Below are 12,439 nucleotides of genomic sequence, written 5' to 3' on the forward strand. Positions count from 1 at the left end.
TTTTTGTAGACTACATTATCTTTTGTCCTTATTTACTCACATTAAATACAAAACTAATTTGAAAGAATCAGGGATGAACATTTTATGTTAAAACCTTTCACTCAATCTCAAACTTTAATCAGGGATAAGGAAACCACATGTTCAAAAACAAACAAAAACAGGCACCAATCATTAAAAACATGTTCGTAAGAGCTTATTTCAATCTCACCTTTGAAGCCATTTAATGCCAGAATGAAAGCAAGCGTGCTTACCATAAAAAAGGACTAACTAAAAATCAAATTTCTTACATTTATTGCCATGCCAATATTAGGAAGGCACATACAGTAAACAATTAACCTAGAAATTCAATAAGAGGTGAAACATCAGTCTTCTGTCCAATAAAATGTGCATAACACATGGGTTAACACTCTTCCTTTGATAATTGTGCAGTTTATCAGAAATAAATATGCATATTATCAGCAATTACAAAGGGTAAACTTTGATAGGCGCTCACCTCTAGTCAACCAGCGTCAGACAAAAATGTGACGTAAAGATTCCCATATATTGTTTTGAATGTTGGTTTGGCACATGCATCACAATATTTTATCCTTTAAAATTGTGTGATATAGATCTTTACAGAGGCTTGATGGGAAAAAAAAAAATAAGTGCATTCCAGAGGATCATTAATCTACTGCTAATATTAATGGAGATTTTCAACAGGAATTAGACATCGTAGTCTTCCCCCCTCCCTCCCTAATCTGCTGCATGAAAACACTGAATCGTCCAGAGTCCTGCATGGACACCCAAACCTGACATGCATCCACTAGGTGGTGCTTTATACTATAATGCAATTGCAGTTGCAAAGCCTTGTTTTAGCAGATGGTCCTGCCACTTCAATCAGCTACTAGTATTTTGCAAATTTATAATATATGCATGTTACTTACTTAAATCACTTTTACACTCATCAGTCCCAATAGTTCTTTCGCTTGGAAACAGCTGCTGGGATTACCGTGTGAAGCTTCTACCCAAAAATTAAGTGTATTTTTTTTTGTTTTTGAGATTCTTACCTGTATTTGAAACTAAAACTACTTGCCTGGTTATTGGTATGCTTAACAGCACATCAAAAGAAGCCCTTGAAATACATATCAAACCAGCAAGAGTTTTCCTAAAAACAAACTATCACTACAAAAAAGAAGCTGCAGTCACACATTCCTTCAGTTCACTGTGAACCCCCCCCCTTTTTTTGTTTTTTTATACATCCGTATATCTTTTCAAACTAATTTCATTGCAGTTTTTAATAACTGTACTAGCGGGGTTTTAATGTCTTTAAGTAAGGCAGATCCTGCTGATAATTGCCTAAACCCATCTCTTTAGATGTCTGAATATTCCCAAAAACACTCAGTTGTAAATCTGTCCATGTGATAGTCATGGAGAATACAATAAGATTATTCGAAATCAGTTCACAACTTGAATTTGGACTGTATTTACTTGATGCCCTCTCTACATCGTATATATGAATAAAACATATATAGTATAATACCCCTTGACTCATCCATTAGTGGTGAAAACATTGAGACTGCCACAAAGGTACCGATCTCAGACAAGTCACAATGAGGCCACGACCTTTTAACTCAATGACTGTTGAGAGAACACTGATTGACATAAATACATATTCGGTTCTTCTCCTACAATACAAAAGAAAAACTTCTTCAAGTATGTCGAAATCCCATGAGTTATACTCAGATACTTCTTTGTAGTATTCTGCAAAGACGACACCGAAGCACAATGGGTTCAGCGTGGCTGCTCATTGCCATGCAGTCACTCTTCGCTTCCCATAATGTCCATTAACACACTCACCCACTCACACCAACACACACACACACACACACACACACACACACACACACACACACACACACACACAGAGCAGTGTCACTTTCACATGCGAACAGTTTCTGAAGGAGTCCATCCTCCAAGAGTGGAGCTCTAACTCAGATCCTGGTCATATCTCCCCTTGATCATCGTTTTCAGCAAAGGTCCGACCTGCAAAAAGCAGATGGTTGTTGTTCAGGATGAGTTACTACATAGAGTCGGACATGTTGCAAAGTTTTACTCTGTCCCAACCAGCATATGTCTTCTTTGTACTAAATCAAATAAGCCATAAATATTCACAGTAACTGGGTCACTGGGAGGGTCAGCGTGCCCCTGAGATTTCATGCAACAGGTGACCTAAATGTAGATTCCACTTCATGTTCTAGAAATAGGCAGCGTAACATTCATGTGCAAACAGTACACTGGCGATAGGAAAAACTGTAATAGTTCACTGCTTTTACCTCATGCGGATTTCCGAGTGCTTCTCCCAGCATCTTCTCGATATTCCTCATGATGGCAACTTTCTGATGTGCTCGCAGTGGGTATTCTATCCTCTTCGGCGTGGGAGCTCCCTGGACAACAGTCACAAATGTTACAAAGAAAAAAACAACAAATAACAAAAAAAAAACATAAATGTTCAACAAAGGGCAAAAGGGACAAAAATATACATACTTTGTACCAGAAGTTTACTGTGATCGTCACCCCGCCACTCAACAGTGATTCAATGTGATGCCACCTGAAGAAAAAAGAGAAATATGCATGCTGAAAAAAAAGAAGCTATTTGGTTTTTTGATACACAAATAAAAATAACAGCCACAATTACTTCTATATTATACAATCTTCATCCCAATTTGTCACTTAAACTGTGAAGCGAGGTTTATTCCTTAATAAAAATAAAGATTACTTTTTCTTTTTATTCTGAATACTCAACATCCCCTTCTTATATCTAGTTTATATCAATGATATAATATAATATATATATATATATATATATATATATATATATATATATATATATATATATATATATATATATATATATTCTTTTTTTTTTTTAATTATTGCAAATTATACTGTATTCTTAATATTTCATTGGGTTCTTTTCTTTGCTACACATACAAAGTAACACGAATGGAAGAGATTGTGTTTGTGCAATAGCACCTGTCCTATCAGCTTAAATAAACTTCAGTTTCAAGGACTTTGCTGTGAAAATTACAGCTCCATTAGTCACTACATTTCTGGTAACATTGAACCAATTAATGCAGCACAGGGAATGATTCAATAGATGGATAATACTCTGACAGCTTGCAAATTAAATTATACAATATCATACTGTAATACGGTGAGCTTTTAAGCACTACAGCGAGGGAGGCTTTCTGCAACTCAACGTCAGATTGATAACCTGATTTTCTAAGCAGTCTAAATATAAATGTTCTTTAAATAAAAAGGCCATAAGTATGCACTTCTTACCAATACATTGGGATGTAGAGCACATCTCCAGGGCCCACAACAGCTTCATAGCCAACAACATTTTTAAATTGTGGAAACTTCTCAAAGTCGGGGTTATCAAAATTAACCTATGAAGAAAAAAAAAAAATCAGTCAACAGTGAACATGTGCTTAAAAGGCTCATTCTAACCTTAACAAAAGATCTTTATTACAAATGTCTCTTAAATGTAGTGACCGTCGCACCTGGCTCTGTCTATCGCATGGGTGGTGGACAGGATACGGGTAGAGACACTCAAACTGGTCTGGAGGGAAGAGGATGCATCTCTTATGGCCTTTGATTTGTGCAAAGAAGTTCTGCTGCTCATCATAATGTGCTGGCGTCACATTGCCTGAGAAAGACAGATTAAAACGTTTTAACAACAGTAACTGCATTCTAGCTACACTGAATGAATACTGCGAGCAGCTCACCCTCCATGCCTACGAGCAGCAGGTTGGATGTCAGCTGTCCCCAGTTCCTCTTGGCTTGCTGCTTGTTGATCCAGTTCCAGTTAAAACCAAGAAAGTCCACGACAATCTTCTTTCCTACTGTGTCATTGAGGGTCTGCTGTAGGTAGACTCTTGAAACACGTGAGAAAACAGGCATGAATGAAAAATTAACCACGCTGTTTTGGTCGTGGAGACCTCAATGCATTTTGATTTTAGAAAAATGCTATAAATGACTGCAGGATATCAGTTTACACATAAGATGTACGATCTGTGAAAGGAAATATGAGAATGAGCGAAGTGGATAGTGTAAATCCAAATAAATAAATGCTGCAGGTGCCAGAGAATGAAACAGTGAGGTTACTTTGATAAGTGTTCTTTGTATGTCTTGCCAGGTCAAGTCATGTTACAGAAATAAGATTCTCCTCCATTTCACCTGTATAACAGCTTAGTCAGATGTTCCATGTCCTTGTGCCATTTCATAAGAGAAAACATCGTGAACTGTCAAGGACACGTTTAGCACAAGCCCATCTTGCTCCTGACACTCGGCTGTTTGAGGTGGCCAGAACAAGCTCTAAATGCAAAACTGAGCATCACCATGCTTTATGTAAATATGTGTGTATGTAAATACATATATCTTACCTCTCCTCTCCTCCCATTTCTTCTGTTTTGTGCATTTTATCCACAAATTCAGAGAATTTCATTTCCATTCGTTGAGACTTGGGGACAAAGTTCTCAAAGTGTGACATTTTCTTCTCATCATAGTAGAGGAATTTGTGGTTTTCTGACATGTAAACAGAGAAGTCTCCATTTCCAATGTTCTCCAGGAGGTACGGGATATCCCATTTGAGAGCCGGATATACGAGGTTTGTGTCTGTTAAAACCACTGGTTCCTGGCAACAGATGAAGAAATACATCAGTGTGAATGTAAAAAAAACCTAGTAGATGTATTTTTCTTCCTACACAAATTAAAGTAAGACCTCTCTGGGGAATATCGTTATCAATAATTATAAAGTGCATGTTCAGTGTTATATTTTATACAAATACGTTTGAATTAACAATCATATAAGGTGTTAAATGTGAATACATGCCCTTAGAAAATGACCTGGTGTCACAGTACAACAGCAGCATCTCAGACCAATCCAAACACAACCACTTAAACCCGTTCAGTAACTAGTAAGGCCTCCTCTCTCAGGGAGGAGTTATGTTCACTCTGAGCATATTCCACTCTGACCCAAACTATATGATTTATCCTATAAGGAACCAGTCCTTGTGCATGAAGGGGAACGTTGATTAAAGTATACACATGCAGTTGAACAAGTTACCATCACAGAACAGAGAAGCTCAGCTTACAACAATGAGGAAAAGCGAAAGTAGCTTTTGTTTGTTGTAACCACTAGCAACAGTGTCTGACTTTCTCATTACTGGAAATACCAAGTACCCGAGTAAAGGCAGACACTAGAGACAGAAGAAAATACAAATCTCACGTTGCTGTAATCCTTGCTTTGTTTGTAACACATTCTCGCTTATAATGTTGATTTTATTGATATTACTCTTCAAAGCTAGTTCAAAATAATGTGTCCTTATTCAACAAAGCCAGCAAATAAAACTCAGCTAAAACTATGGGGAACAATGACAGTCATCATCCGCTGAATTTGGTAAACCAGGTTTTCTGCTTCAAGGTCTGCACGCAGTCACGTAAAAAAAACATGTGGCACATACATTTGATGCTTCTTCTGCACGAACTTCAACAATCTCGCAACACTTCTTTAATAAGAAGAACAATTTCTGAATGGAAGTGTTAAGAATGTGAAGAAAAAAAATCATGAACAAAAAAATAATGTTGATTCAGTTCCAACATACGGAAGAGTATTAGGGCCACTGAAGAAAAAAAAAGTCACAATTTTGACTTTTATCCCAGAATTTTGAAAGGAAAAGTCAGAATTCTGACTTCAATCTCCAACGAGAGCTGGACTGGAATTCTGGAATTTAAATCAGAATTTTGAATATATTCCCAAAATTTTGAGATTAAGTCAGAATTCAGATGTTTTTCCTCAAACTATTATAGTTTGAAAGTATTAATGGTCTTTTTGTAGTCTTATAGTGCACTCATTTCCATTTATCTGGTCACAATTTAACATAAACAAGCATTCACCACAAGCTGCTAAGTCTCCAGTCTTGTGCTCTGACCTCAGTGGTCAGCATCAAACGGTGACCAACTTTTAATTAAATGTATGGTTCGTCACCTATGTGCATAGTGAAATAGAATATGTGACAAAAGAAGATGAGACAATTGAGTACCTGAGGCAAAAAATCCTGTCCTAAAACTCCAACAAACGGTACCCTCAGATCCACAGATATACCATATATGGATCTAAAATAAGAGGAGATGCCTCACTTAAGAAAAGAAAACGAAAAAAAAAAACACGAATTTATCATGCCAGTCAAGTTCAAAACTACCCTTTTTTCCTCCTAAGATGGTAAATTTCTTCACTTCCATCATTTGGTGTTTTCTATGTTCTACTGTGAATATGGGCTTTGGGTTTCAAAGTTTGATATTCGTTGTATTCTGTTTTAAAGTGCTGCAGCCATTTGAGCATTGGAGTTGTAGATTATAGTTCAATGATTGCAAATAATAACTACATTTTATTACATATCTAAAAAGAAAACAGATGAAAATACTTAAAGGCAATGCAGCACACCTGTGAAGATTCATGCCATCCTGTTTTAGAAGGGTTTGAGTTTTTTTAAGCTATTAAATGCTATAAATGTATACTAATGTTCTACTATACTTTTATGTCATTTTGGATATGGGTTATGCATCTATTTGAATTTCATTGGCAATCCACAAAAAAAAAATGTTGTTTTACATTCAGGAGTTTAGATAGATCAATCAATAGATAAATGGATATACAGAAGACCTTGCCTAAATGAGTTACAAGAGTGAAGAAGTCTTCCTGTGACCTTTAAATAAAAAAGTAGGAACAAAAATCTCCACAACAGGGGGAAAAAACTCAAATGTTTCAGAATAAACACAGTACACCTGTATTTTGCACCAATAGTTTCTCAAAAAAAACTTTTTTCAGAAATTGTGGAAACTCAACGTGCATTTGTATTGTGTTTGCAAGTCTTTTAATATTTCAGAGGGGGAGGGGGGATTCCCACTGGCAATTTTTATTTCTACTGTGTGATCCACAGTATTAACATTTGACTATTATTTTTAAATGCAATGTGTCACATCAGTGATTTAATAAATAACAATTACTTCTATATTCACTCACTGCCAACATTTAATGTAATTTGACCCAACCCTGACATACAATATGTTAAATATCTTTTAAAATATTTTTTTTGTGTGTTCCAAAGGAAGAGTTTTGCTGCACATCATGAATAATTTCATAAGAAAACTGGTCTTTGTTCAGTTTCTGTCCCAATAATAAAACTTTAAGACAAATATCGAGACGCAAATTCCAGCACGTGCACACGCCCAGCATGCATATGCGCGGCGCGTACGTGACTGGATGAACGTTTCCCTCAGTGCGCGCTCCCGCGGCTCTCTGGGCGCGCTCCCGCGGCCCGCCGGCCGCTCCGGCTGCACTGTCTCGATTTCAGTGGCGGATCATTCCGGGACTACCAACACATTTAAATGATGCTGCAGCCCCGATATGGTCAAAACCCTTTTCAAATGGACTCCACTCTGGCCCTAGTTTCCATTCAAGTTTATTTCCTTTAGATATAAAAAAGATTTAATAAGGCCAGGGTGTGGGCACAGTTCCTCTGAAATACTCGTGATTCACACTCGCAGTGGACACTCCTAAAGTGATCCCGGCTGTACTTTGTACAATCATGCAGCTCATGCATTTATTCAGTCAGTCATTCATGTGTCGTTTGCATCAGTGACACAGAAATTTGCCTTAACAGCTGTGAAAATACTTCTATCCACATGCAAAATTGAGATAGGCTACTCTTTTTAATATGATTTGAACTGTGAACATGCGTTTTTGTTTCACAACTTCTTATCCTCCAATTGCATTAACCATCATGGATTCAAACTACTCTTTTGTTGATTATGACTGAATATGTTGCCTTCCTGATCTACTTTGGCAGCACATTCCTCAACCTTATGGCTTCTTGGACACAAACTTTAAAATCTAAAACTGTGCATGGAAAAGACTTTTTGCCATTTTTAGAGGTCATCACAATGGTGAGCTCATGTGACAAGATAGTTGTTGCTATTCTCGGAGAACATTTATCAAAACCTGAAAAATATCATAGTTTGCACATTGATCAGAGACTGTACTCTTCGAAAGGTACTCAAGATGAAATGATTCTACTCTACTATACTATACATGCATAAGGCAGAATCTAACTTGCAATGCAAAGAAATGTTTTCAGATCAGGCGATGCCCTTTGTGAAATTTTGTTGTAAGAAACCTGCACTGCAGCAGTAAGGTCAGATGGCTGAAGGTATGTATACAGCCGCATCTGTCTTTATATTCATTTTTTAAAACTACTCAAATACATTTAAAGAACCTTGATGGTGAAGATGGTCAGAAAACTCCCTTCTTGTTTACCATATATTTTTAAACTTCCCCCTGTAAAAAGGACTTAATAGATAATGGAAATAAACATGGTAAAGTACCACGTATTTTAAATAATTTCATGTTGACATAATCTGCAGTAGAGGTTTGATAAATCGCTGGCACCTCTTAGGGAAAAGTGAATTAGTTGTATTTTAATTAAGATGCAAATAAAACAGTATCCATAACAGACTCCACTTAAAATCAGACCTCAAGGAAATCAATTTCTCTCCATGAGTGAAAATGTTAATTACTGATTTGCCTTAAAAATGAGATCCTAAACATCAATGACAAATCGGGCAAGTATTTTTTAAAGACAGTGCTAAAGTTGGCTCAGAAAAAAAGGGGGAAATCCAACTTAGATACGCCGTTTCCTGCTTATTTGTTAACTGGGAGGCTGTATCTTAGTGAGTCAGAATGGGGTCAGCAGGTGCTTTTAACTCTACTTGACGTCAAAACAACAATAATTAGACTGCTATGAAACTGGAACTCCAACGTGTTTTAAAATAATAAACCAATCCCAAAAGCTGAATGTTATGGTCCATCTGGGATGTCATTTATATTGAAGGCTGATTTATGGTTCTGCGTTACACCAACGCAGAGCCTACGGCGTAAAGCTCGCGGCGACGCGCAGCCTACGCCGTAGGGTTCTGCGTCGATTTAACGCGGAACCATAATTCAGGCTTTACTCGTGCACAATGATAGATGGATCGATAAATACACTTTCATTATCGTTAAACAGAATTAGCTTTTAACCCAGTGCAGAAAAAACGTACTTGGTCATTTTTATAAATTTAATATGCAATGCATCTCTGCTTTTGTAGTTTCTGGCGTAAAAAAATATATAGTTAAAAGTTTGAAATAGCAGCTTTAAGTTTGCAGCTTTCTTCACCTCGTTGTTGATGAGCATCTCCGCCCGGGGGTCGGTGTGGGACAGCCTGGGGATGGGCCTGGTGGGGAAGCTGTACTGTCGCAGCTGGGAGTCGTCCCAGTCCCGGCTCTGCACGCCGGCATGAGCCGCAGCGGCGTCGCCCGCCGCCGCGTCAGCCTCCACGGCGGTGGCCGCCGCCGCCATGGCCGGTGATCACTGCCTCTCCTCCGCGGTCCCCGCTCACAGGAGCCGCACCAGCCCCCGCCGGCACTGCCCTCCTCACTGCGGGCTCTCGGGGCTTCAACTCCCCCCTGCTCGCCGCTATCAATGATTAAAACGCATCTCCGTCAGCTCGGCTGGAGCCGTGGGAGTGCAAGTGTTTACACGCTGTGTTGACAGGCAGACAACAAACGAAACTGCAGGCGGACTCAAACCACTAACCAAGATGTTACACTGCTGCATGCACGCCTTGGGACTTCTATATTATTGCCATCTACTGGCCGGGATGAATCGGTGCTTTTCTTGTAATGATCAGTCACAACCACAAGGGGAAGCTGTATTATTTCTTTTTCTTGGTTTCAAGTCCTAAAGACTGGCACTGGCGCAAGATTTCACCCGTTACAACACATACAGGACTGTCTCAGAAAATTAGAATATTGTGATAAAGTCCTTTATTTTCTGTAATGCAAAAATGTCATACATTCTGGATTCATTACAAATCAACTGAAATATTGCAAGCCTTTTATTATTTTAATATTGCTGATCATGGCTTACAGCCTCAAAAAAAAGAAAAAGAAAAAAAAAGAAAACTCAAATGTCCTATCTCAAAAAATGAGAATATTCTGGGAATCTTATTCTTAAACTGTAAGCCATAATCAGCAATATTTTTAAAAGATATTTTAAATATTTAAAAACCCCATAGGCTATTGTACATTTCTGTTTATACATTTTATCCGTCCTAAGTCATCCTACGTCACTTTTTGTAAAGACTCATATCCGGCACTTTAAAACCTCCTATTGAACATTTCTGTTTATACATTTTATTTTATCTCTTATATATTTGTTTGTTTTTATATTTTTATTGTATTGCACCAATCACCACAACAAATTCCTTGTGTGTGTTAACAAACTTGGCAATAAACCCTTTTCTGATTCTGATTCTGATTAAAATGATAAAAGGCTTGCAATATTTCAGTTGATATGTATGAATCCAGAATGTATGACATTTTTGTTTTTTTAATTGCATTACAGAAAATAAAGAACTTTATCACAATATTCAAATTTTCTGAGACAGTCCTGTATACGTTTTTATGAGCATTATATAAATAAAAATAATAAAGAAAAAACGAATAAATATGGAAAATTTGGCCTTTCAGATCAAAATAAATGATGAAGAAATAAAGAGAGTAAACTCTACAAAGTTCCTTGGGGTCCTCATTGATGATTGTCTAAACTTTAAATGTCATGTAGATCACCTTGTGCAAAAACTCTAAATATGTCGGTCTGTTTTTCAAACTGAGACACCTGCTTCCACGCTCTGCCCTTCTCATTCTTTATAAAACTTTGTTTGAACCACATTAAAATTACTGTAATATTATTTGGTGAATACTTATCCCAGTCATCTAAAAAAATTAGAGGTTTAACAGAAAAAAATTATCTGTGCCATCTTCTGGACTGAATTTAATTCACCTACTCGCAATATGTTTGCCCACTATGGTATTCTTCACCTTAAAGAATATAACTACTTCCATAATGCTTGTACAATATATCAGGTGGTCTCAGGCTTGAATCACAGATTAACTCAACTCAACCCAATCTCCGTTCCCCAGCACACCCACAATACAAGACATAAACACCTTATTATAGGGAAGAAACGTAAACTTGTGGGGACAAGTATGAGTGTTGTGTGTCGGGGACCACAGATTTGGAACGAGTTGAATGATGGCCTTAAAAAGTCACAGTCCATCTCCATATTCAAACGCCAGTTAAAGAAACAATTGTTAAACTCATATATATAAATGTACACTTTGGGACCACAAAATGTTTCACGTTAAGTGTTTGTAATGTTATGTCGTAATGTAAGTGGTAGTCTAGTATAAAGTGCATGTTGTATTGTTAAGTGTGTATATAAGTGTAAGTGCATGTATGCATTCCTGTCTAATGTATTTATGTTCATTGGCTCCTACCATAAGCTTTTGATAGCTTCTCCAGGAGACCAATATGTTTGTGCGTGTGTGAATAAATCAAATCAAATCAAATCAAATCAAATCAATATATCTCAAGAAGATAATTTCATTCAGTGTATAGTAATTTCAACATGATAACATTGTGGTTACAATAAAAAAACCTATTACAGTGATGACATGTCATTCATGGTTTTCAAGAAGAATTTGAAATTTTAATTTGTCTGACTACAGGACAGCTTGCCACTTAGTCCACATGAGCATTTGCTGAGACAAGTTTGGCGTTTCATCATGTTCTCTCATGGCTTGTTCTTTTGCACATTTGTGGGTGGGTCAGTAAATAGTTTTCTTTGAATCAGAATCAGAATCAGGTTTATTGGCCAAGTCAGGTCAAACAAGACAGGGAATTTGACTCTGGTTATTCCGCTCACTGTACAGTAAATAGACAAATGACAGCTCTTATTAACATATATAAAAAATAAAAAATAAAGTGAATGGTGCATTGTTACAGCATATGATTGTGGTTATTATTATTATTATTATTATTATTATTATTATTATTATTATTATTATTATTATTATTATTATTATTATTATTATTATTATTATTATTATTATTATTATTATTATTATTATTATTATTATCATTGCACAGTGATTGATTACTTTGAGACTCTATGAGTGTTGAGAGTTTATCAGAGCAACAGCTTGGGGGAAGAAACTGTCTCTGTGCCTGGAGGTTTTGGCGTTTTAGACACCGATATCCAGTTTTCATTAGTTGACCCAGTGATTTCCTATGACAGATTGATACTTGTTTTCAGTGTAGTGCCTCCGGAGGACCTGAAGATCGAGGGCATTCTACATTCTTTGTGACCTTGTCATCTGCACATAGAGATTTGCTCTGATTCTCTGAATTGTTTGGTGATAAAATGTACTAAAGATGATTAAATATTTTAGGTCTTTTATAATTTTGAAACTGTCTCACAATTTGTAGGCACAGTTTTTCACAGACTGGTGAACCTT

The 12,439-nt window shown here is 36.9% G+C and overlaps 1 protein-coding gene across 2 annotated transcripts; it reads right to left on the bottom strand.

Annotated features, from left to right (window-relative positions):
* Positions 1-80: 80 nt before the first annotated feature.
* On the bottom strand, positions 81-9,674 carry hif1an (hypoxia inducible factor 1 subunit alpha inhibitor). 2 transcript variants are annotated; one of them, XR_009784352.1, is made up of 9 exons: positions 9,255-9,674; positions 4,425-4,675; positions 3,768-3,916; positions 3,543-3,688; positions 3,322-3,428; positions 2,524-2,587; positions 2,313-2,423; positions 1,885-2,022; positions 81-1,848 (listed from the first exon to the last, which is right to left on the bottom strand). XR_009784352.1 is itself a non-coding variant. In XM_061745200.1 (8 exons), exons 1-8 carry the CDS (start codon positions 9,435-9,437, stop codon positions 1,966-1,968), a joined length of 1,068 nt encoding a protein of 355 aa, XP_061601184.1. In that variant the 5' UTR covers positions 9,438-9,674; the 3' UTR covers positions 81-1,965. The 2 variants fall into 2 exon arrangements, 1 of the variants encoding a protein (XP_061601184.1); XM_061745200.1 differs by having other exon boundaries at positions 81-2,022.
* Positions 9,675-12,439: the final 2,765 nt, after the last annotated feature.

The sequence above is a fragment of the Cololabis saira genome, chromosome 17 (genome assembly GCF_033807715.1).
Source record: "Cololabis saira isolate AMF1-May2022 chromosome 17, fColSai1.1, whole genome shotgun sequence".
Classification (NCBI taxonomy): domain Eukaryota; kingdom Metazoa; phylum Chordata; class Actinopteri; order Beloniformes; family Belonidae; genus Cololabis; species Cololabis saira.

Coding starts and splice junctions, on each gene's coding strand:
- hif1an (XM_061745200.1), bottom strand. CDS start 9,437: ATGGCGGCGGCGGCCACCGCCGTGGAGGCTGACGCGGCGGCGGGCGAC. Junction 2,424..2,523: donor CAGTAAACTTCTGGTACAAA/GTATGTATATTT, acceptor ACTGTTGTCCAG/GGAGCTCCCACGCCGAAGAG. Junction 2,023..2,312: donor CACTCGGAAATCCGCATGAG/GTAAAAGCAGTG, acceptor TGCTTTTTGCAG/GTCGGACCTTTGCTGAAAAC.